At 33.3% G+C, this 26734-nt stretch overlaps 1 protein-coding gene across 2 annotated transcripts in view; it reads left to right on the forward strand.

The window, feature by feature from the left end:
* The window catches only part of MS3_00008460 (uncharacterized protein), a gene marked incomplete at its 5' end in the record, with an annotated part of 67338 nt that extends 40874 nt beyond the window's left edge, over positions 1 to 26464 (forward strand). For both annotated transcript variants that reach the window (XM_051216798.1, XM_035733555.2), the window contains 5 exons: positions 16217 to 16320; positions 18187 to 18439; positions 19799 to 20059; positions 23666 to 24166; positions 25644 to 26464. In XM_051216798.1, the coding sequence (XP_051065414.1) occupies positions 16217 to 16320; positions 18187 to 18439; positions 19799 to 20059; positions 23666 to 24166; positions 25644 to 26137 (1613 nt within the window). In that variant the 3' untranslated portion in view covers positions 26138 to 26464. The remainder of the gene's footprint in view (positions 1 to 16216; positions 16321 to 18186; positions 18440 to 19798; positions 20060 to 23665; positions 24167 to 25643) is intronic.
* Positions 26465 to 26734: the final 270 nt, after the last annotated feature.

Consider the following 26734-nt stretch of genomic DNA (forward strand, 5'->3'; position numbering starts at 1 on the left):
ATAATTGTAACAAACTTTAAGGATTGTTAAATCTCAGAATAAAATATGTTTAAAAGAGATCAAATGTAACGTCACATATTGACTGAATGTAGCTTTTATTCATTTGACTTTTGTGTTAATCCACTGACTGTGCAAATTCATCGATTCATGATCATAATCAGAAAAAAACCCAGCTGAACAATCTGTCATATCGCATATTATTTGTACTAACTTCATGTGACATCTATTCAATGAGATCATTTCTTTAATTAGTAGCCACTGACTATAACCTATACATGATTGAATGAATTCTAATGTTAGTTAGTCTTCTCGTTGATTCCTACTAAATAAATATATTTCTTCTAAAGTTTATGTTTTATAGTAACAGAGGTTAAAAAAATAATTGGGCTGTAGTAGCGTGAAATCGAATCATAGCTAGAATTTATTGCTGTTATCATAACTGATATTACAAATCTTATGTTGCTGAACATATTTCAGTCTACCTATATGCATGATCTGCTTATATAGATAGGTTGTTCATAGTTGATTTATTGAAGATGAAGCTAATTCGTATCCCAAAATGGGAACAGATCACCACTTAGCTGTTTTGTGTAAGTGGTTGTTCACTGGGTACTGATCAATCTCATGTTTATCTACTTCTTAGTGTTGATCGAATTCCATCTATTAGTTTGCAGTATGGTCACTTTTATGAGTGACTTGACATTATGTGCACAATGTTGATATATTTAATGTTTGGAGGTAATTAGCGGGACTTGGTTAGGTGTTAGTTTGCACTGGTTAGTAAGTTGTACCTGCTATCTTGAGAAAAATGGGTTCTCCCTGTGGGATTTGAACCCACATCATCTAGTTTCACATTCTGAGATGGTTCAATTGATCTAGTCGGGCCGTGACTGACTTCAGTTATTATCATTTGAATAATGTTACTACTCCGTGATGATAAAACAAACTTCCCGTATATTTGTAATTGTTTCATTGAACCTATACAAAGACTTATGTATAATTGTCCTTATAAATAATATCCTCTACAAAGAATCCTTTGGAAGTATTTCCACGATCATAACGCAGTATTTATGTTCAGAAAGAAAAATGAGCTAAAGACATGTGATAAATATGGTAAGCAGTACACACACGTACTTGAAGGTTTGAATAATTTTTTCTGATTAGCGTTTTTTTAGCGAGTTAGTTTCCTACGGGATGGGGTCGCTAACCCCATGCCCAACCCTCCTCCTTTATCCGGGCTTGGGACCGGCAGTAGCCCTCGGAGGGACTCCAGGCGGAGTTAGTACACACACGTACTCACATAAAAACAATCAAGGTTATGAGCGAATAACTCAAGGTAAAAATATGTGTGGATAAAAACTCCAAAGGAATGAATTAGTTTGTCACCTTAAAAGCAAGAATGACCCTGTATGGGTGTAATATAGTATTAGACATTATAAGATTACCAATTCACTTTATTTCGCGTTTGAGCTTACCGGTCGTACATATGAAACGGCTAAACTCAGAAGGTAAACATTGAGAATAAATTTCTACACAACTAATTAATGCTAACTGATGAAATGATTCTTCTTCACTCGAATAATATAATAAAATTATCTGTTACCTTATTTATAGAGTTATAAAATCCTAATAATCTATACCACGTTTTTGTAATGATAGTCATATGGTGTCTACAAATGATATCTCCAGGTTTTCAATGATGGTCTAGTATCAATCGGTTCATGATCTTAATCAAAAACTTAGTAAACTCTACAACCGTATACTGATAATTACCATATGCTCACTAATGACTAGCTTCGTGAAGGAATTCTCTGAGTTCTAGTGAGAAGCCGTGACCAGTAGAGCTAATCCGTATCGGGTAGAGACAGGTATCTACCTCAGTAAAATAGAAGATGGTCGCGCAATTTCGTGGATTGGTTGAGTTTAGACATTAACATCGTTGGATGCCGGCCGGCTCGGTGGTTTAGAAGTTAAGCGTCCACGCACGAGACTGAAGGCCCTAGGTTCTAATCCCGTAAGCGGGAGTCCCACAATAGGACGAAACGGTCGTCCAGTGCTTCCAGGTTTTCAATGGTGGTCTAACATCAATCGGTTCATACTTACTTACTTACTTACTTACTTACTTACTTACTTACTTACTCCTGTTACTCCTCGTGAAGGAGCATAGACCGCTCACCAGCATTCTCCATCCAACCCTGTCATCAGCAATCATTTCTAGCTCTTTCCAGTTGTAATTCATCGTTTTCATATCTGCTTCTATAATCCGACGCAATGTGTTCTTTGGCCTTCCTCTTTTTCGCTTCCCTTCAGGGTTCCAAGTTAGGGCTTGCCTCGTGATGCAGTTTGACGATTTGCGTAATGTATATCCTATCCATTTCCATCGTCTTTTCCTAATTTCTTTTTCAGCTGGAAGCTGATTTGTTCTCTCCCACAAAAGGCTGTTGTTGATGGTATCCGGCCAATGGATGTTGAGTATCTTGCATAGGCAGCTATTTATAAATACTTGTACTTTCTTGATTGTGGTTGTTGTAGTTCTCCAAGTTTCAGCTCCATACAGTAGAACTGCCTTGACGTTCGTATTGAAGATTCTCACTTTGATATTGGTTGAAAGTTGTTTTGAGTTCCAATCGGTTCATGATGTCAATCAAAAGCTTATACAGATATTAAAATAGCCATCGTATATTTATCATTCTAATAATATAACTGAAATATTCTTATTGAAATTCATTTTCAACATCATTTTGAATCTATTCATTGTAACATGTAAATAAAGAAAAAAAGTATAAGTGTAGAATTTGAAATATCACTGTTCTCCTGATATTATGGTGTGTGTGCTACTGATCTCGACAGATATAAGTAATATGTATCATCAAGTGAAAGTGAAATGCCTGAAGGCAGAAGGTTAAAAAAAAAACACAATCATATCTGAGATGATTGACTGACATTTTACAAATGTTACTAAGACATTCTTTAGATTTGTGTTGGTGAAATACATTCGATTGTATTCACTTGTTTATTCTTATTCATTACAATATGATTAGCTATCGAACATTTATCTTCTTTCTTATAATTATGATTGATACATATATATCTATTAAATGATAGGTGGTCTTATTACATAATCATTACATTTCATTATTAATTAGATTAGACAACTAATGAAGCTATGGAGTAATGTAGATATCAAATGGCATGAGTCTATATGGATGTATATAGGATAAACATCTTTCTAATCATTTCATAAATCATCATCTATTTACAATTATCAGATGTAATTTATTATTAATATAGAGAATAATAAACAGTTCTGTTGTATGTTTGTTTGTTTTGTTTCCATATTAGCAATGTGAAAATAATATAAATTTAGTTAAATATTCTATTATCATTTGTCCCATTATGTAATCTCTAAATATTCAGTGGTATTTATTATTAGATATTAGACTGTTTTGTGTATAGGTATCAAATGATTGTTGATTGTTTAATACATTAGTTGTCTGGTTTCTATCTTTCTTTTCTGTTCTTTTTTTTCTTTTTTCTTTTTTCCTTCTTTCTTTTTTTCATTCCACTATAAATATGTAAGTTGACTGATGAGTAGTAAGATAATCTAATAGTTGTTAAGAAGATTAATGAAAGTTAATATGTACTTGGTATTATAATTAATCCATAGTTGAGTAGTTGTTATTCAATTTCATTTTAGATCAGCTAAGGGTTTTGTGGAGATTTTAGTAATTTCTTTTAATAGTTGAAATCATAAATCAATTGAAATTTGATCACCATGGAAAACCTGGAAGCACTGGACAGTCGTTTCATCCTAGTATAAGACTCCTCAACAGTTGAATACTTGATTTGAATAAAGTCGATTTACATATATAAGAGTGAGTTTAAGTATAGTTTATGAGTTTGGATTCAAGTATTGTTATGACTTTATGTCCGGCTTTTATCACGTGATTTGTCCACCAATCAAAATACGACTTATACAATCTTCGCACTGTGCCAAACCAATGACGTTCGATCGGTATGAGCAGCCTATGGTCTTTATTGGTCCTATGTTCGCCTAGCCCATCCACTTGAATCCAGAACACCAATACCAGCTTCCACTATGCGAACCGAATCGAATCGAATCATTTACTTCAGACATACTGGGTTTATATATCAACCAAACAGACCGCAACGCACCATAAAATAGTAAGTAACATTTGTACACAATAAAGCCAAAAAGTGACTGTGAACGTGGGAGGCAGTAGTCAATAAACTGAACATAACTTAAGAACTGTAAACCGTACAATAATAAATTATAGGTCAAAATAAAGCTTATAACAAGGGGAATATAGATATACACAATCTAGTTACCGAATATTTATACCATGAGAATATGTAAATAATAATAGTCCATTAATATGTCTCAGAAGTTACTCGTGATTTACTCTTCGTTCGGATATAACAAGTATGTTAAGTCTATAATAAATTTATGAACACATTTACTCTTGTCAAATCAAATTAACCACCTCAATATTTAAAATTTTTGATCAACTTTAATAATGTACTATTATTTGGATGACTTTTTGAAAATGATCGCTATTGTCATATGAGCTAATATCAACTTACAAATCATTGAAAGTCATGAACAGTTGGATAATAGTTTCATTCTAACTTGAAACTTCTCAATAATGTTTACCGATAACTTTAAGCTTGTATGTCATGAGTTTGATACCATGAAAAGTTTATAAATAATACATTGTTGAAGAAAGTCACAAATTAAAGTGAAACAAATGTTTAGAGTTCCTTAGTTCTGAGTAGTACTCAAAGTTCTTCTATCCATTAACTCTGAAAACGATCTCCAAACTATTGAGACTTTAAATGGTATTTCACCAACTGATTGGGAAAATATTTTTATTACTATGATCTCTAAGCTGACTGACTAAACACAATTAAAAATATCTGAGAACATCTAAACGACATGGACTAGTGTAAATATGATGTTGTAATTTATTGATTTGTTTCTTAACTGACTTTACTGATAATCTGACCTACAAATTTGTAATTATTATATAATCAAGAGATTTTATGTGTATTGACATGTCTATTGTTTACTGACTACTGAAATGTTTCCTAGGCACTTTTATGTATTCAAAACAAAATCATCATCAGCAGAGTGGATAACACAATGGCGTTTGAAGCGAATGGTACTGGGTTCGAGTCCCAGAGATGAAGGTACATTCGGCTGACGAGTCCCAAATAGGACGAAACGCGCGTCATGGATTCCACTGCTAGCCACTATCCATCATTGCTTACAAATAGCTTGTGAATTAAGGCAATATCGAGGCATACGCACAGTATGCACATATGCCAATAAGAGACTGATCAATTGCAGTCTTAAACCTCAACTGAGAGACTAAATCAAAGAAAACATAACCGTAATTACTCACTACGATGTAATTAAATGGTTTAATAATGTTGAGTTTATCCCTAACCCGAGTCAGGCCGTAAGCTGCAATCCTGAATGTGAAAGGGAAAAAGGCAGACCGAAAAACATATGTGGTCAGAAATTGGAGGCAGACATGGGAAGAACAAACAGCACTTGGTAGCAACTGGAAAGGATAATCCAGGACAGAATTGGTTGGAGATTTCTTGTCGGTGGCCTATGCTTCACGAGTGAAAATAGGCGTATATATATACTGATATGTCTAGCAATCACTCAATCGACTGGGGTGTAACTGACAGTTGAAAATGATCGTCTATGACATGTAGTCAGATTTCGAGAAGGAATAATTATAGTACTTGGTTAGTCGATTATATCTGTTGGACATAGATAAATGATTGCGTTTATTCATATCGTAAGTTACTGATTAATTAGTATTAAGTATTACTCAGCTCAACTTATATAGATCTGAATGTTAATCTGACTGTAAATAAATCATACGTAAAGTGGTGTAAGTTGGTGGTGTGTGTTCAATATACACAGATTATGGAGTAGTATCGCGAACTGATTAAAGTTAGAAATGTAAACCATGGATTCCGTCCCAGTGGTCTAACGGTTAAGTGATCGTTGCGATATCTGAAGATCTTGAGTTCAATTTCCGGTGGGTCTGTAGAAGCACACTACTAAGTCACATACTAGGACGAATCGGCTGTCTTTTGCACCTCATTTCCAATCACTGTCTAAATAATATCAACCTTTATTATAAACTATCGAATACACGGAATTAATATGAAGATGATAGAGTTATTACTATATTACTGACTTCCTGTTCAGAATCACTATCTTGTAGTTAGCTAACTAAGAAACTTAATACAAAAAAGGAACATAGATACCTTGAGATTGATTGAGTAACATTAGAAAACCTTACCATCCTTGAATTAATCAGTCAGAATGAAATGTGTGTTCATTATACGCTTATTTAGTGATTAATAGGATTTTATTAACTGCTAAGATTATGAATAACTTCAGTGATAAGTGCTGTGTGAATTATTTAAATAGTAAAGAACTACTGAAAACTTCATATACTTCCTTATGTTTTGCATTCTTACTAACTTTTATTTTTAACAAATGACAATAAGTATTATTAACACTTAAAGAATAAATTTCAGAAGGAAACAGTCATATTCCATAAGATATTCAATACACAATATTAATAGTATTTCTATTAAGATGGCTTCCGAGAACTATAATGAAGCCTTTAGAGGCCCTAGAGGAGCCGAAGAGTTCCATCCAATCAAAACGTAATGGAGCTCTCTAGAATATAAACGTGGCATGCTGCTACTGGCCAGTAGCATAACATGCTTCTTTACGGATTGACTGAATTATAATGTTGATTTAGCAAACTCTATCTATAAATATCCATGATTTTCTGTACATTTGGACCCTTACCTACAAGCACTTTCTCCAGTCTTCTTCTCTCTTCTTATTTGCGACTTGGAGGGTTCTAGCGTTCGAACGCTCAAGTTATACGCAGTATATTAAGAATCTAAGATCTAGAAATAACAATTTCTTCCGATTATAAGCACATAAGTAACAAGTTTAGCTGTAATAATGAATCTGTTATGATCTTCATGAAGTTATAGACCATAGACACTTTGTTAGTCGGAGTCTATATTAAGCCTTACTAATAATTCCTGGAGAAAATTGTGTAAATTGTACAGTGACTTAGCAAGATATACAAATATCTGAAAATTGATATCATAGAGCCATATGAAAAAAAATTGTACAAGATATGTTTAGAAAATCCGGCGAGACTAATTTATGGACGACCTTTGAACGAATCTTAAGTGACCCTGACAACTGATAGCCAATCAGAAGACAGTTAGTATAAAGTAGGAATATATTGTAAGAAACTAATGAATTACAGTGGATATTCTTCTTTTACGTGATTTAAAAACTTGTTAAGGTTTGATAAAGGTTCAGATGTTCTGAAATCCTAATGCATACGATATAGCAACTCGTCCATATGGCTCCATAATAGTCGTCTTCTGGAGCCGTGGTACGGTCTTAAAAATTCCTTCAATCTCGACCACATGACTTCAACGTTGTTAGTATGAACGCCGGTAGTAGAGTCGACAAAATGGCGTCTATGCACTACGACATAATGGACATACCCAACTATATGAAGGCATCTATACGCCCTCCAATCATCTGTATATACTGTAGTGCCCTGCTGCACGTATTCCTTTATAACTGGTATTATTGTGCTTGCTTGACGGTTTCTCATCCTCTGGAAATGCCACTTTTGCATTGAACGATCATAAATTTCAAGTACCTGTCAAGTATGTTTACGGAAGTGCTGCTTACCCAAGCTTCCCTGATGCTACGTCCCCTGTTGTATTTCCGCTTTCGCACTACTGTTTCATTTATTTCCACAATACTTCCGACTCCTTCGAATGATTAGTGTAGACGTGTCATTTTAAGTGCACATATATCACGAAAATACTCATACCACTGAACGGCTAAAGTTTCAGCAACATCTGCAAACACCGCAGCCAGTGTTACTGGTGCTCTTATAATCCAATATGCAACTATTATCATGATTTGCCTGAGTCTCAGTCGCGATAGGGTGAAGAAAGTTTCTGTTCGAGCAGACATTTCTCTCCAACATAAAGAACAACGAAATACAATCTCATCACGATAGTGTGTACACGGTACTGCAGTCAGTTGATTACCGCAGTCACAGGTACAGGAATGTCTTAGTAGTCTCATCTCTTGTAGCCGCTCAATAATCACCTCTTCTCTGTAAACCACTGTAAACCGATCACATGTGAGCATCAGGTGTTGAACTTGGCGCCGTGATCTTGAACTTCCTCAAACGCTTCTGAGTGGCTCGTCCATAAATTAGAGTCTCGTCGAAATTCCTTGTAAAATATCTAGAAAGATTTAGTGACCACTTTTCTTAATCAATCTAAAACATATACCCAGGTATACAAGGATGAATTCATCTACTTACGGTCACTATCACTAATTACACAGGAACACGTACTTAAAGCTATGATCACTGTATCTTTTTATCGTGTGACGGTATCGAATGTTGTTACTTTTAACAAATATATACTTAACCTTCATATCCCGTATTAGAATATAATCTTTATATATTTAGAGAGGGGTTTCGTGGATATTATAGTAATTTTTAAATAGTTGAAGTCGTGAGTCAATTAAAGTTGGACCATCATGGAAAACCTAGAAGCACTGGACAGCCATTTCGTCCTAGTATGAGACTCCTCAGTAGTGTCCATCCTCGATCTCACTTCACAGTTTGGATATTGTTACCAAATTAAATGTGATCAATGTTTCACTTAAATAATCTTTATTTATTATTATTATCAGAATAAGGATTTGTGGAGATTGTAGTATTTTCACAGTTGAATTCATAAGTCAATTAAATCTAGACCACCACTGAAAACCTGTAAGCGTTAGACGGTTGTTTCGTCCTTGTTTAGGACACCTCATCAATATGAATTCACAATGTTTAAGAAAAAAAAGAGAAATAAAGAAATAGATAGAAAGATACTTTGCTTAAAGAACAAAGTTTTATCTTTCATTTTCTTTGAGAAAGAAAGAAAGAAACTGATTGGGATTTGAAAACACATAAGAACACCCTTTGATGTTGTTCCTTTTTGTTTTTCTTTGAAGATAACTTGATAAAACCTAAAAAAAGAAAAAAAATTGATTTGACCAAAATTGATTTGTTATAATGTATCCTGAAAACAAAACGGAATATTGAAAGTTTCAAAAGTAAAGGATGTTTGTAATAATAATAGTAATAATAATAATAATAATAATAATAATAGTAATAATCGATTTATCAAATATTACAGGTTTAATACAATGTGGAATTCTTGCCCTCAAATGCCCTGGTACAGCCGAGAGTGGAGAGAGTCAGCTCTCCCTCATGAAATGCTCTCACGTGGCCACGTGCATACAGCCACTGCCAGGGAAGTCCTACTCACTGCTTTCTCGCATTACAGGTATCGTTTACGAAAATGACTGGAAGAAAACCGAATGTCCAGCGATTTAACCGGGTTGGTGGATATGGAGAGTCCATCTAGGGGAATTGGAAAACCCTGATTCCAAACCAATGGTGAACATGGGCTCCTGGATCCTGAGAGAACAAATGGCGTATGAACCATTCGTTGGCCACCAACTACTGTGAGACTGTATCTCCTTATGATGCTCCAGGTGTTGCCCCCTAAGGAAACCACCTGTTTCACTTTGAGCACCCGGGCAGTATCTCAGCCCTCGCACAAATTAAATGAGATTTGCGTGGCGCATATTTATTTGGTGCCTTCTTGTACTAATATCTATGTCTTCAAATAAATAAATAATAAGTCTTAGCATACATTTTTTAACAATTTTCCCTTACCCTCTATAGACGTTATGCAAAATATGTATGTTTATACATAGTCATACGTGAGATAAGGTGATCAAATTTTCACAGTTTAAATCGCAAACTGATATTAGCTAGACTAGTATATAAAACCAAGAAGAATTGGAGGATCGATTTGTCCAACTACTAAGCCTTGAGCTCAAGACTTTTGTACACAAAAGTGAATTCTGAACCTCTAGACCGCTGAGATGAAATCCAATGATGTACATGTTTAGCTTTAGTCAGTTTGCGATATTGAATGACCATCTTCCACTGATTGTGGTAGATAACTATCACACACACTACATTGTTGAATTCCATTGGTCACGGCTTGTCAATAGAAGTCTACTGAATACCAGCTCAGTAGTCTGTAAGTTAGGTATTCATGCATAGGACTGAAGGTTATGTAGTTCTATGCTTATTGGTGGGTTCATGAATATACACTGTTGCTAAGTTCCATCTCAGGACGAAACAGCCGTCTAGTGTATTTTGGTTTTCAATAGTTTTTCAGCTAAGATCAGATCGTAATTTAATCAAGGAATATTTAACAATCTCCGCAAAACATTGTACTAATATTGTTTTATGTTCAACTTTCGAGAACTTACCAAAACATTCAGTATCCAATTTAATTAAATTATATTTTAAGAAACTCAAATAATAATTTCCTGAAATGTTATTATGTTTTAAAATTAACTTACGTACATACCTTGTACACATATAAACGTAATTCCTGTGAAACAATATCAAAGAATAAATTCACATGGTATTGTTTACTTGAATCTTCCCATTGATGCTTTGAACTGCGGTTGATCAGTTTATCTCATTGGTATATGTGCTTACTGTGTAAATTGCCTCGATATTGTCTTGATTCACAAGCATTATAAGAAAAGATGAATAGTGGCTAGCAGTGGAATCCAGGATGCACTTTTCGTCTTATTTGGGACTCGGCAGCCGGATGTAGCTGCATCCACTACTGGCCACTATCCATCTTTGTTTATAATACTTGTGAATTAAGACAATATCGAGGTTATCCGTACATGGTGCAAATATGCCAATAAGAGACTGATCAATTGCAGTCCTAATCATCAATGGGAAGATTCAAGTAAACAATACCATGTGAATTTAAACTTCACCCCATTGTACAAGCAAGTAGCTATCAGGACTCAGTAGCTAAGTGAATAACACGATGGCGTTTTAAGCGAATGGTACTGATTTTGAGTCCCAGAGTGAATATCAACTCTGAGATGCAGTTACACTCAATGACGAGTCCCAAATAGAACGAAACGCACATCCTGGATTCCACTACTAGCCACTATCCGTCTTTGCTTATAATACTTGTGAATTAAAGCAATATCAAAAAATACTTATTAATTCACAGACCATGAACGACAATAAATATTAAATATAATAAATTGTAATTGAAAAAAACAATATTCACCCAAACTACTTATTGGTATCCTACTATAAGCAAGATTTTTCTTTCCCAACAATTTAGTTTGATATTATAATTCAGATTTCTGATCTCTGATATTTCATTCTTTGTGGACAAGGTCTCTTTATGTAATAAAAAGAATTTAAAGTTTAATTATCAGTAAGGGGATTAGTAGAGATTATTAATGTAACGTAATGTGTTCTTTGGCCTTTCTCTTTTCCGTTTCCCTTCAGGATTTTAAGTTAGGGCTTGCCTCGTGATGCAGTTTGGTGATTTCAGTCATCTATTTCGTATCCATTTCCATCGTCTTTTCCTAATTTTCTCTTTAACTGGAAGCTGGTTTGTTCTCTCCCACGGTAGGCTGTGGCTAATGATATCCAGCTAATGGGTGTTGTACATCTTGCGTAGACAACTATTTGTAAATACTTGCACCTTCTTGATGATGATTGTAGTAGTTCTCCAAGTTTCAGCTCCGTACAGTTGAAGTGTCTTGACGTTCGTATTGAAGATTGTTACTTTGATGTTGTGTGAGAGTTGTTTTGAGTTCCATATGTTCTTCAATTGTAGGAATGCGACCCTTGCTTTGCCAATCCTTGCCTTTACGTCTGCATCCGATTCTCCTTGTTCAAGTTTAAACCACAGTGTTCGATTATCTGATTACTCCATTTTCTTTTAACTCTAAAGCGAATAATCATAATCTTCAAAAGAAGACTATTGATCTTTAAGCTAATAAAACGTTTAATGAATGTTTCGAACATTTTAACATTAAATAGACTATGTATCATTCTGTAGTGAATGAAAGCAATGAGGTCAAGTAAATATGTTTTAATATAACATTGCAGAATATCTCGGTAAAATCTGAGAACTATACAGTAAATGCTTCATTTGCAAAATATCCATCAACTGTCTCAGACTTTGTTGTTCCGTCTCGTTTTTCTTTCTCTTCAACTTTCTCAAATTTCTGCCTCGAGGTATTCCACTTTTGATTGGTAATACATACTACTTACATTTGTCAACATCAGTAGCACACACTATAAATCATTAACGAGAAATGAACTTCACAATGAAAATTTTTACATTGAATAATGTTCATTTTTTCAGATCAAATTACACTTATGAACAAAAATATTTTTTGAGCAAAGATGGATAGTGGCTAGCAGTGGAATCCAGAACATGCAATTCGTTCTGTTTAGGACTCATCAGCTGGATGTATCTACATCTCAGAGTTAATGTTCACTCCGGGACTCGAACCTACTACCGTTCACCAAGTGAAAAGTATTTTTTTCATGTATAAATTTCCATCAGTTAAAATTTAAACATCAACTAACAGATACAAATCTAGAATCAGTTAATATGCATAAGGATGACAATAAGTAATAATAATACTTAATCATAAATTTCACAACTAATAGACTGTACATTGTTCCATTTAGCTCATTGGTTAAGTGACATTGTTAAAAATAATGAAGATTTTGAAGAATAGGCTCAGTAAACTAAAAAGAATATTTTATATTCCATATTTTAAATAGAATAATTTGGTCACCATGTCAACGTCACATTAGGATAAAGGTTACAGTTGTTGCATGTTATATATATATGCTTATGTAATAATCAAATGGAAATGAGTTGGAAACAAGCAGGACAGAAACGAAATAGTTAATGATAATAATAATAATAAATAATGATGCATACGAAATGTATGGTTTTTGGTAAACTAGTTCAAGTTACATTTTAGTCACATAACAACAAAATGTCAACTAGATTCCATGTTACTACAGCTAATAATAATAGTGATGGTAACAATAATAATAATGATCTAATATGGAAAGATTTGAAAATTATGAATATGATTATACTAAATCATACACTTAAACACATGTAATTTGATTCTTTTTTGCTACTCTCTTGTTTGTTTGTTTTTTGTTGTTTATTCTTGTGCGTGTATGACTATAATGGTTGTCATGGTGAAAACCAGAGTACCTGTAGTAATAAATGCTTAAACTTCATACTTCATTCAATGTTTTAACTTTAAACTTGATGATTAAGTTCTAAATTTTTATAACTAGTAGTCAATTGTTATGACTAGGTCGCCAATTATTATGTATGGTCGTTGCTAATTGTAATGTCAGAATCGCTTATCACAGTGATTCTTATTACGTGAAGTAAACACAACACGACTAGTGTAAATGAAAATTTCATAACTCCAAAACACGACGACGACCCTAGTCGAAAATACACTCATCTATATAATTGAATTGTACACCCATTTCGATTATTCATTAGAATGAAATCACATATATGAAGAATATTCAAACTGATAACAAAATCACACACTACATGACATACTCAGCATTGTCCATGTTCATTCAACAATACATGGATGATGTATCTTGAATAAAACATCACATTCAAATCAATTAATGTTATATTGAATAAAATATGAATACAGGCAAATCAAAACAAATTTCACTCTGAATAATCATTATATTGAAGTAGAAAATGGAAGTACTATTGAATATGAATCATAATGAATAGAAGAATGTAATTTTGCTTTTTCATCCCATTATATCATAAATGAATACATTAATCAAACACAACCTTATTAAAGACATAACCCAGTATATTCAGGCCTGATAATGTATGATTAACCATCAGACTACTCAGTTGACATTCGATAGTTTACATATCGATCTAGTGAATCGGCATTATTCATTGTGATTAGTGATAAATGTCTCATGTCAAACATGGTTGAACTTCATTGATCAACATCTCTCTAGAATTCTGGGAGTGATTTCTCAAAGTTAATCATTAGATAATAGCTATTACAAGATATTATTGAAATTGATGACTTTGAAGTTTTACATCATCAACTGATTTTAGCTAGTTACTTAGTTCTTTGAGTTATTTTTTCACCACTACTGAAGTTGATTGGTTTCTTAACATACTCATATATCATATCATATAATTGAACATTATTCCAAAACAGTTAGTTAACTTTAAAAGTAAGTAGTATGTTTAATCAGCTACTTCAAGTAACAGATAAACGACAACTGAAAAGTTGTTCCAACGAAAACTGTTTTAAAATATTTAAGGAAGATTTTAGTGAATGTACATTATATCTGTTATATCTAGAGCTTAGATTCTTAATATACCGCGTATAACTTGAGCACTCGAACGCTAGAACCCTCCAAGTAGCAAATGAGAAGACAGAAGACAAGTGAATGCTATTCCAAAACAATTTCATTTATAGTACAAAACTGTCAGGCATTTGTAATTTTTAGTAAAAAAGAAATCATCATTATAGTCATCCAATCCGCATAGAGTAGGTTATTAGCATTTGTCTAATAGGGAAGCTACACATAGGGATTCTGTAATATTCTTCTAAAAGACGATTTGATGGAATATCTTCAGCTTTTTCTGAGCTTCTTTGAGCTTCTTCGAGTTCATACGTGAACCGTTCTCATAATATCATATGAGAGTCACTGTCTTTATTATTCGTAACCTTTAATTTCTACTATTAATGTTTTCTTAATTTTAATTCCTAATAAATGTCAGTTTATTATACATGTTATATACTACTGAATGATATATAGTCGAAGATCATTAAATAAACACAATACGATTCGTCTCATCATCAATAATATGGTTGTTGAAATCGACAGTAATTAGTTAGCTATTCCTTAAAGATGAAGAAGAAACACATGTGTAAATGAAGCCATATTGTGAGACTTGAATCCGACTGATGATATAAGAGAATAAGCTTTTTGTTAACAATCTGATAGTACTAAGTATTATAAAAAAAGTAGGTTTTATTTTAAAGCTTGACATAAATAGTTGGCTCAGTTATTGGCTAATACTTATTTGACTCTGTTTATGAATGAACTTTACAAAGTCCGAAATCAACTAAATGAAAACATCTTTGACTAATCTCAGTTTAATTCATTGATGTAGCAGCTATCTGATCATAATTACATGTTACTTATAGACGGACACTAGTAGTTGGTCTTTTTCAGGAAGGACTGGTTAGTATCTTAAGAAACTGTAGGATTCAGATAGGTGTCACTCAATCTTACATTATGAGATGTTACCACTAAGTTATTCAGTATACAACTGACCCTCTGAAAGGCTAAGACAAGTTATTTAGACTAATGGTCACATTGCAACTTGAACGATATAATTCAATCAATAATATAAAACTGGCAAACAAAATATTGATGTAAATATCTCAGGTCCACAGAAGATAAATCTCTGATTGAAAAGATCAGGGCTAATATCTCGGAGCATGGAGCTGAGTGACATGATATGGGAGGGGTCGGTTTCCTCAAAATCGTAAAAACTCCACGTTGACGAGTACTAACTCGTAAAAAACCGCCTATCATCAAACTTAGGTTTTCCAAGACATAATTATTCAATGGTGACAACTTAGTAGAAGAACTATTCAAACAATAGTTACATCACTTGGTACTGTTTACTTGAATCTTCCCGTTGATGATTAGGACTGCAATTGATCAGTCTCTTATTGGCGTATGTGCATCCTGTGCGGATTGCCTCGATGTTGCCTTAATTCACAAGCATTATAAGCATTATCAAGTGAATTTAAATCTCACCCCATTGCACAAACAAGTGGCTATCAGGACTCAGTAGTTAAGTGGATAACGCGATGGCGTTTGAAGTAAACATTACTGGATTCGAGTCCTAGAGTGAGTATCAACTCTGAGATGCAGGTACATTCAGCTGATGATTCCCAAGTAGGACGAAACGCGATTCCACTAGATTCCACTACTAGCCACTACCCATCTTTGCTTATAACAGTTACATCATTTTTGTTTCTGAATGTATTTTTTTAATTGAAATTGATCACATTTAAATAAATAAATAAATAAATATAAATAAACATTCATTCAGTTGTATTTTCTATTCAACTTTATTTTAGATTTAAATAAACGTTTTATAAAACATCCAGAGTCAACAAGAATACCACTTGGTTGGACTGTGGAATTCACATGTGAACCACCAGATGGGAGACCAATACCAAAGGTATTTTATCTTGTTAAACGTAAATAAATTGTAATTAGTATGTTATGTAATTAAAAAAGATTACATGATATTATATTGGGATTTCTACCCTCCGTGTATAACCGTTAAATTGAATACTTAAGTAAATTAACTGTTAAGGAGAATAACAGAAAGTTATTAATCATCCTCACTAAAAGTTTATATTGATAATACAATCTTTGAGAAGTAGAAAATGATTAGTAAATAATGGAACTATGCACTTAATATTTCATGTTACTTAGTGTCGTATCATCGATAATAACGGTGGACCGGATGCAGATGTGAAGGCGCGGATCGGCAAAGCAAGAACAGCATATCTACAATTGAAGAACATCTGGAACTCAAAACAACTGGCAACCAACACCAAAGTCATAATTTTCAATACAAATGACAAGACAGCTCTACTGTATGGAGGGGAGAGAAGAAACAAACAGTTGTCCAAGCAAAATACTTCGTATCCTTTGGCCGGACATTATCAGTAACAACCTACTGTGGAAGCGAACAAACCAGATTCCAGCGGAGTAAGAAGTGGATACGATACACATTGAGGAAAGCACCCAACTGCGTCACAAGTCAAGCCCTCACCTGTAACCCTAAAGGACAAAGGAGAAGAGGAAGACTAAAGAATACATTACGTCGAGAACTGAAGACAGACATGGGTATAATGAACAAGAATTGGATAGAACTAGAAAGAAGGCCTAGGACAAAGTGAGTTGTAGAATGCCGGTCGGCGGCCTATGCTCCATTGGGAGTAACAGACGTAAGTAAGTAAGTAGTGTAAAATATTAATTGTCTTCAACAACAAACAAAATATTTTAGGCAGAGATAGTGTTGTGTTGGAGAGCGCTGGTGGGCGGCATATCCTCCTACAAGAGGAGTAATATGATTAAGTGAGTAAGTGTTGTGTCTTGTTATTGAGGTTCGTATTAGAGATGTTCAACCGTTTTCGTTCCTAAATCCGTAAGATCCTAGACCGTACTGAACACCAATAACGAGACACAACAGATAGATGGCGGCTAGCAGTGGAACCCAGGACGCATGTTTTAATCCATCCGGAACTCGTCAGTTGGATGTGCCAACCATATACCAGAGTTGATGTCCACTTTGTGACCTAAACCTAGTACTGTTTGCTTTAAAAGCCACCAGGTTACCCATTTAGCTACTGAATCCAAACAGCCACTGACGAAACGTGTATTCTGGATTCCATCCCACTCTGCTTATAATCCCTGTGACTAAAAGCCAATACCGATGCAACCCTCACAGGATGTGCATATGCCAATAAGAATCTGATCAATTCCAGCACTAAACATCAATGGGAAGATTCAAGTAAACAAAACCAAGCGAATTCTGGTGATATTGTCCAGAATGACAATTAAGGTTCCACAAGTAAATCATTTAGGTCAAAGCACTAGAAAACAATAAAAATCTTCAAATAAATTAATATATAATCATTTCTTTTCCTGTATTGATACAATCCTCTTTTAACTACAGTTTGGTCAGGAAAATAAAACAAGAAACTATACTTTGTCAGCATCAATCCATTTCTTAAATATAACCCTCTATGAATGTTTCTCTTAATCACCATTTATTATTCATTTGAGCAATACAATTATATCCTTTAAAATTTTACATAAATTGGTACATGTTTCCCGACATTTGGTTATCAGTGGGATCATTTCCTCATATCATTATGAGCTACTTAACTTTTGTAAGTAGTGTGATAATTTTCCATAAATTAATTGTTTATTAACCTTGGTGCGACTACTCATTATTGTTCAAATGGTCACTATTGATAATCTTGAAAGAATGTTTATGTTAAACAAATTAAACTTTTCTCTTGAAATCTAGGTCTATTGGATGAAAAATGGACGTAAACTTGAAGTGAATCATTTCCAAGATTCAATGTCGAAATCTTTAAAACAGACAAATAATAATCCTAATTATCAAATTATAAATCATGATTTAAATATTAATTATTCTGGATTAATTAGTCGTTTAATTATACGTCATACACATTTGAATGATGAAGGTGTTTATACATGTGTAGTTGAAAATCAAGCTGGACGACGTATTTCATCGAATGCACAGCTTACAATACATAGTTAGTTACATTACTAAATATTTTTTAAGACATAACGTTAACGATTTTATTTATTTATTTAAACGCATAAACATTGGTACAAGAAGGCACCTAATATATATGCACCACATAAATCGTTTGATTTGTGCGAGGGCTGGGATACTGCCTGGGTTCCCAAAACGAAACAGGTGGTTTTCCTATGAGGCCACACCTGGAGCCTTCGACCTAAAGGTCTGATTCACAAGGCAGTGGAGCAACGTAAGGAGATGCAGTCTCATGTTAGTCGGTGACCAACGATTGGTTCATAAGTCATTTGTTCCTTCAGGACCCTGGAGCCCTTGTTCACCATTGGTTTGGAATCAGGGTTTTCCAACTCCCCTTGGTGGATCTTCCATATCCACCAACCCGGTTAAAGCGCCGGACATTTGTTTTTCATCCCCTCATTTTCGTAAACAACACCCCTGGTGCAAGAAGGTAGTGGGTAGGACCTTTTTAGCAGTGGTCATATGCACGTGGTTATGTGAGAGCACTTCGTGAGGGAGAGCTGACTCTCCCCACTCTCGGCCGTAGTAGGACCGTACAGTATAATCTCTTTTAGTATTTAAAGTGTAATAGTATGATATATATATCAAGAGAGATTTGTGAAGAACGCTCAATTTAAAGACAGTTTGCATTACGAAATGACTTTAGATAGATAATCATTGAATACGCGAAAGAAATGGGCTGCTTTTTCCCTTTAGTATGAGACATCCTAGTCGTTTGCAGTCACTCCTCTTCCAGTGATCAAATCCGTAACTTTTTTGTAAACCTATTACTTACAAACCACCAGGTTGACATCCAGAGATTTACATTTCCCACTTTCATCAATCTATAATATTCCACGACATCATTTATTGCCAACGGTTTCAGCTGTTTCCCTCTCAACATTATCAAACTCCGTTGTTCACAGCTCCTTGCTAGAGTTTTCGGAATTCTCTATGTGAATGCATAGAAAAATTGATTGAATCATTTATTGACCTTCTAATCATATACATACATAAGCAAACTTTATCATTAGCTTAGCAGAGTAGATGAATTTGGGTTAACGGTGAGTCCAGGAAGAGTATTTCGGCCTGTTTGAGGCTCGTCAGCTAGATGTATGTTCTATATTCCATGTTGATAATCACATCCGTAATGGACTCCACTGTTAGCTACAATCCATTTATTTATAAAACTTGTGACAGAATGGCTATATCGTGGCAATCCGGACAGAAAAATGCATGGGCAGACAAAAACTGATCAAGAATTCATTATTGAATATCGACAATAAGATAATTCAAATCCGTACTGATAATGATATAAACTCTGTCATACTTTTTCTCATTTTTATTCTTCTCTTAGCTGATGGACATTGGTCAACCTGGTCACCATGGTCAAATTGTCCAAATGATTGTGTAATATTACAGCCTAACTCTACAATGTCACAATTATTTAATCACAGTAAAATTTCAGAATATAATAACAAATTGATTTGTTCTACACAATGTCGTCAATCGTTTGGTCAACGTACAAGATGGTGTAATGCTCCAGAACCACATGGAGGTGGGAGAAAATGTCATGGTGAAAATACTGAACATCTGTCTTGTTACGATATTTGTTTAGGTATGAAATTTTTCTATATGAAAACACATTTGCTAATGATTCTTACATAATTTCATAAAACTTGTGTAGTTTTTTTCCTTGGTTAAACCTTTTATTGATCTAAATATTATATTTTAGTTCTATAGTGAAATGTAATTTATTTTTAAGAGGTTTTTTAGGAGGATTGGTTTAATTTGTAAGTTTGATTTGTCATAGACTGATCTCAATAGAGGTATGATCGAAAACCAGTAAACACTGAGCAGCTACTTCAAGCTAATTCGATAATGATCAGAAGTAGCTCCAATAGGTAAGAGTTCACCTCAATGGTGGAGCTTTCATCGTTCTTCTGAACGACATCATCAGCACAAACACCAAGTAGAACGCTCTTGGGTAAGATTCTATTCTTTTGAAATCGTAAATACAAATACTGTTTATTAAGTTTTAGTATAAATCTTCAAGAAAGTTTGTCAAATAGTTATAGTGAAGTTCTGCCTGAAGTTTGTTCTGGTGATATCGTTCAGAGGAACGATCAAAGCTCCACAACCAAACCATCCAGCTCAGAGAACAAAACTCCACCAAAAAGTTCGCCTTAATGTCTGAACATCCCAAGTAATAAAATGTCATCTTTTTAAACTCTCATTTTCTTAGGCATGAATAAGTTTCATGTTTGAGAGAATAGTTTTTACATGTTACATTTATTGTGTTAGATTAATGTGTGAAGTTTGAAAACACATTTATCCCAGAAATATTATGGACGCTATTCTTTATATCGTGTACTGCTGTTTGGAGGCCTATGATGCACTGGGAGTAACAGGCGAAAGTAAGTAAGCAGTTCGTGATGAAAATCTAATTCCTAACCTTAACCCTCAACTGTAAATCATAATTATAAATCCTCATACTGGTTTATAATCCTCATTTGATCCTAGTTGGTTAGATGAACACTCTCAAGGTCAGTTTAGCGTCGCTCAAACATCTATAAAATTTAGTCTTACCGCCTAGTTTTACCTCTAGAATAAATCATACTACTAACAAGTAGTACAAATTTATACGAACATTCGTCAAGATTAAAACGAATAGTTTGACAGTAATTGAGCGCCGAGTATAGAGAAGTCATTATATGTGAAAATTATATTTGAAATATTCTCAGCGATTGAAATATAACTAATTCCAACGTTTCGTCCAGCTAACTTGTCTGGACTTCTTCAGGGTAATAATCAAAATCAAAATTATCAAAGACATATATAGCTTTTAACAATCAGGATTATACTATGTTAAACCAATCATATTTGGATGTTGATTTTTTGGAAAATAGGATAAAATGAGTCAGTTAACTACAAATCATGTGAATAATTCAACTACATAGAAATAATTAACTGAGTAACAAATCGTCTGTGTGTGAGTGTGCAAGTATGTATGTATGTGTGAGAGATTGATATGAAGGAATAAATAAAGTTCAAGTTCAAGGATGAAAACTTGATAATGAAAGATCGATGTGCATGTCAAAACATAAATTGTATTGTTTAAAAACTCATTCAGTTCTTTCAATAATAATAACGATGCATGTGATATTAAAAATAGGTTTAAACAAGAGATAGGTTCCAAATTTATTTGTCAAACGAAATTTGCCAGGTAGTTGCCAGTTGAATACCATCTTTTCGGTTCAGGCTGTTCTTGTTCGCCCATATATGCAGCGCTTCTGCTGTCAATCTTTCTTTATGGGTGTTAAAACCTTTCTGAAGTATTTTGGTCCCTTCAAAATTAATCTTGTGTCCTGTTTCTAACGCATGTAACACTATCGCTGACTTATTTTCAAGTTTCTTTAAATCGACCGAGGATTTTGGAACATTTTTCAAGCATTTTTTGTGTTCCTTCAATCTTACATTCAGTTGCCTGGATGTTTCTCCAACATAGGTAGCATTACAGTCATGACAGCGAATCTCATACACAATGTTCTGTTGTTCTTCCTTTGCTAATTTGTCCTTAACTTTCACTAATGTCGATCTTAATGTGTTATTCGCTCTAAAATACACTCTTATATCATGTTTGTTTAGAATCCGTTTGATCTCTTCTGATGTTTCACTACGGTAAGGTATGACTACGGTGTACTTCCATTATTTTCGTATACTTTCTAGTTTAGGTTTTCTTTCATTTTTAATAATCTTCTTTAAAAACCTTTTTGGGTAGTTGTTATCTCTAAGAGTAGAAAATACTTTATTTAATTCGGTTCATTGGTCTTCCTTGTCTGTAACAATCTTAGTACTTCTGTTCATTAGATTTTTTATCACATTAATTTTCGTGCTCTGTGAATGGGCTGAATTAAAATCCAAGTATCTCTCGGAATGCGTTGATTTTCTGTAAACATTTATTTTTAACTTCTTATTATTGTGTCGACGTTCAACCAGACAATCTAGAAATGCTAGTTTGTGGTCAACTGATTCTAATTCCTTAGTTAGTTTAATGTTTTCAGAAATGCTGTTTGCATTGTTAAATAGTTCTTCCATACCATCCCGTTTATTGATAATAAAAATATCGTCTACATACCTTAACCATAACTTTGGTGGACATAAACTCTTTGCGATTGCACTAGTTTCTAGGGAATGCATTAATAAATTCGCTACAATCGGAGAAACTGGTGAGCCCATTGCTATACCCTCTTTCTGTCTGTAAAGTTGACCTCGAAATATGAATAAGGTAGATCTTAAATATAATTCTAAGCATTTTATAACCTCTGATGGATCTAATGGGCATCGTAAATTCAAATCTAAATCAGATTCTAAACAATCATTGATAATATCCATTGCTCGACTGATAGGTACATTAGTGAATAAGGAAGATACATCAAAACTTGCCATTACTTCGTCTTCTTCTATATCCATGGTATCAATTAAATTCTTGAATTCCATAGAGTTTTTAATTTCATGATTAATCCGTTTTTCATATGGTTTAAGAATCTTAGCTAAATATTTAGCTAGATTGTAAGTCGGTGAATTTGTATAGTCTACCACTGGTCTTAGTGGAGTATTATTCTTGTAGATCTTTGGTAGTCCATAAAATCTGCATGGGTTACAACTCTTTGGATATAACATAAACCATAAGGACGATCCTAGCTTAACTTTTAATGATTGTAAGAGTTTGCTAGTTTCTGCCTTGAGTTTATTAAGAGTTGTTCTACTTTTTGCTTCTTCGATTTTTTCATATGGACCCTCTTGTAGATGTTCCTTGGCTTTCTTCTCATACTCTGTTTTATTCATAATAACTGTAGTATTACCTTTATCTGCTCTCGTTATTATGATCGTTTTGTCCTCTCTCAGCTGTTTTAGTGCGTAATAATCATTTTTATTTATGTCAGGGTTGTGAGGTTTCTGATGTAATAATGTGTTCATTATTTTATTCCTCAGTTCATTCGCTGTATCATTGGTTTAACACAGTATAATTCTGATTGTTAAAAGCTATATATGTCTTTGATAATTTTGATTTTGATTATTACCCTGAAGAAGTCCAGACAAGTTAGCTGGACGAAACGTTGGAATTAGTTATATTTCAATCGCTGAGAATATTTCAAATATAATTTTCACATATAAGTAGTACAAATGTTTTCTCTAAAAATGTCTTCTTTTTTCTTATCAGATAATTTAACAAATTCACAACAAATTTATCATGATGAAAACAATTTCCTAAATGAAAGAAAACAAATTACAGTTTTGGAATTTAGTTTATTATTTGGTTTAGGATTAGCTATTCTATTCTTCTTAATTGCTGCTACATGTGTATTATATATACTTGCAAATAAATGCTGCCCAATTATGTTGAAATTATTACCAAAGGAAACATTACTATCAATTAATTTACTTCATTCATTAATTCATTGGTCAAAATGTAAACAAAAAATAAATCAGTGTCATACAACCAAGTCATCTACACAAGATTTTGATTCGATTCAACAATTTATGGAATATAAAAGTGAAATTATTTATTCACCAAATTTCAATTGTCAACAATCATTACATTATGATTGTGTTAGTTTAATACCATTGAATAAATATAATAGTAGAAGTATCATATCAATGGATCAGATTTATACAGATGATATAATTCATCGCCATATTGAACCTAATTCATATATGAAAAGTAAGTGAATTTTGATATTCAGTTATTTGTAAATCCTTTTTAGGTATCCAAAAATGATTGACAATAACTTAAGCTACTGAATGTTAGTAACACAATTAATAAACAAAAAGAAACCAGTCGGGGAGGAATGTATGATGGAAGTGGAATACGCAAATTGTTGTAGATGATTGTAAATAAATTTTCTACCAATATCATAAGCATTATAATCAAAATGTATAGCAGTTGGCAGTGGAATCCAGTTTGAGGCATGTTTCGTCCTATTTGAGACTCGTCAGCTGGATGTACTCGCATGAGTTGATGTTCGCTCTGGGACTCGAACCCAGTACTGCTTGCTTCAAACCCTATCCCAGAGTGATAATCAACTCGGAGATGAAGGTGCGTCCAGATGACGAGTCCAAAATAGGACGAAAAGTGCTTCCTGAATTCCACTGCTAACCACTATCCATCTTTGCTTATAATGCTTGGCAATATCGAGGCAATCTGCACAGGATGCACATATACCAATAAGAGAGACTGATCAATTACAGTCCTAAATATCAATGGGAAGATTCAAGTAAACAATACTATGTGAACTCAATATTCAGTAGTTAACATACTTTCAAATCATTTTAGAGATTATAGCTTGTCGTATTTTTATCGTAATGTGCAATACTAATAAGTACTAGCATGTATTTCTGACACTTAATCCATTTTATTATTATTGTATTCGGAAGTTTATCTTAGGTTTCTTTCTTGTTCAGTTTTCTGACTAGCATTACTGATTTTAACACATTATCAAGGTGTTAAATGATTAACCGCATGTTCTACAAATTATTACTCATGTCATGTCTAAAGAACTCAGTTATCTCGTTGATCCTATCTTGAAGTATTGCTAACAGCCTAAATATCTCTTGAGTTAAGATGTTAAATCCCATTCGCGTACCGTTGTTATTTTAGTTCTGTAGATAAATGACAATTATCATGCCAGGGGCTACCGCTCAATAAATAAATGACCTTTTATTTACCTGGTAATAAGGGTTAGATGAGATTAATTCAATACACACTTGATCACCTTGGTTATTAATAAAAACATTTCAGTAAATTTAGAATAGTATGGGTGGGAAGATTGTGTAATTTGTAGTTTCACATTTTTGAGATTTGAATGAAACCAACACTATAAGTGACTAAATACCAGACAAACAGTTCAAAAGTTAAGCAAACAATACAAAATCTTAAGGTCTTAAATTTAAACCTTATTAAGGTCTTGTGTGAACTGTGCGAGTGAATACAATAATGGAACAAAAAGACTGTCTAGTTCAACCTATTTTTCAATGATTTTCTAACTAGAGTTAGTCTGTAAAATATGACTGTAAGTGTTCAAATACATTGTTTCATTACAAGTTAAAGTTTCTCTCTGGTACATTCATTGTAAAATTCATTCTATAATGAAATCATTTTGTTTAAGTATCATATTTACTATTTAATCTTATTAATTTAGACTACAATCTTGAAAGAGCAAATTATCAATTCAATGATAATAAATACTGTGATAATTCAATGAATCAATTTCATATGAATGTACCAATCCAATCAAATTCTCAAATTAAATCATACAATCATATCAATACAGAAAGAAATACCCTTAATCTACCATTGTATTTAACACATAGTCATAGTACACAATTCATTAATAATTTACAAACACTGAAAGAATTTAATCATCAAATAACTGATAATCTATACAATTTAAATCATTCATTCAACCATTTAAATGTGTTATTGAATTCTAGAGATGAATTTCCTAATTCGATCATTGATCAAAGATATTTTTCAATTCCAACAACTTCAGTGCTAAACACAAAATCAACTACCATGGAAGATAATGTTAGTCCTTATTTTTCTGTGGTCATATCACCGAATCAAATTGATAATAATTCTGGTTTAACTTCATTGGATAGTCGAAGAAAAACTATTATTCCGATATCATCCTAGTGATTATGTGAAATTCAACTTGGGATTATTGATGACAATTTACTCTTATAAGATGTAAATTGTGATTTTATCTGATAGATTGTTGTATGCATATGTGTGTATATATAATTGTGTTGGTATTATAGATTGAATGAGAATTATGTGATATTATTATATGGGAAAAATATTTTCCATAAATCTATCTACGCACAAAAAGAATTTCATATCTGTATCTATGTGATTTGAATGCATTTTTATTTGATTTATTTTATCTACTGACTTATTTTAAAGTAGTATGTTATTAATTTCAAAATAACGTTGTAATGAAAAAGATTCGTTATCTGTTCTATTGATTTTTCTTTTGAATATTATGGCACCTTCCTCAAAAAAGACTATTATTCAGATTTTATTTCTTGCTAAGAAAAGACCGATTAGTTCATTTGCTTCTATAGAATCCTAAACATTTCGGACAGATCTCTATATCATATCAATTTGAGATCAACCTCCTTATAGATTAAAGGGAAATTCAATTCATTCTCAACCGGTTAGAGCAGAAACCTAGAAAGCCAGTGTTGTTCGTGTCTATAAAGTTCTCTCGGTTGACACGTACAGTTGTTC

Source organism: Schistosoma haematobium, chromosome 6 (genome assembly GCF_000699445.3).
Source record: "Schistosoma haematobium chromosome 6, whole genome shotgun sequence".
In the NCBI taxonomy this organism is placed as follows: domain Eukaryota; kingdom Metazoa; phylum Platyhelminthes; class Trematoda; order Strigeidida; family Schistosomatidae; genus Schistosoma; species Schistosoma haematobium.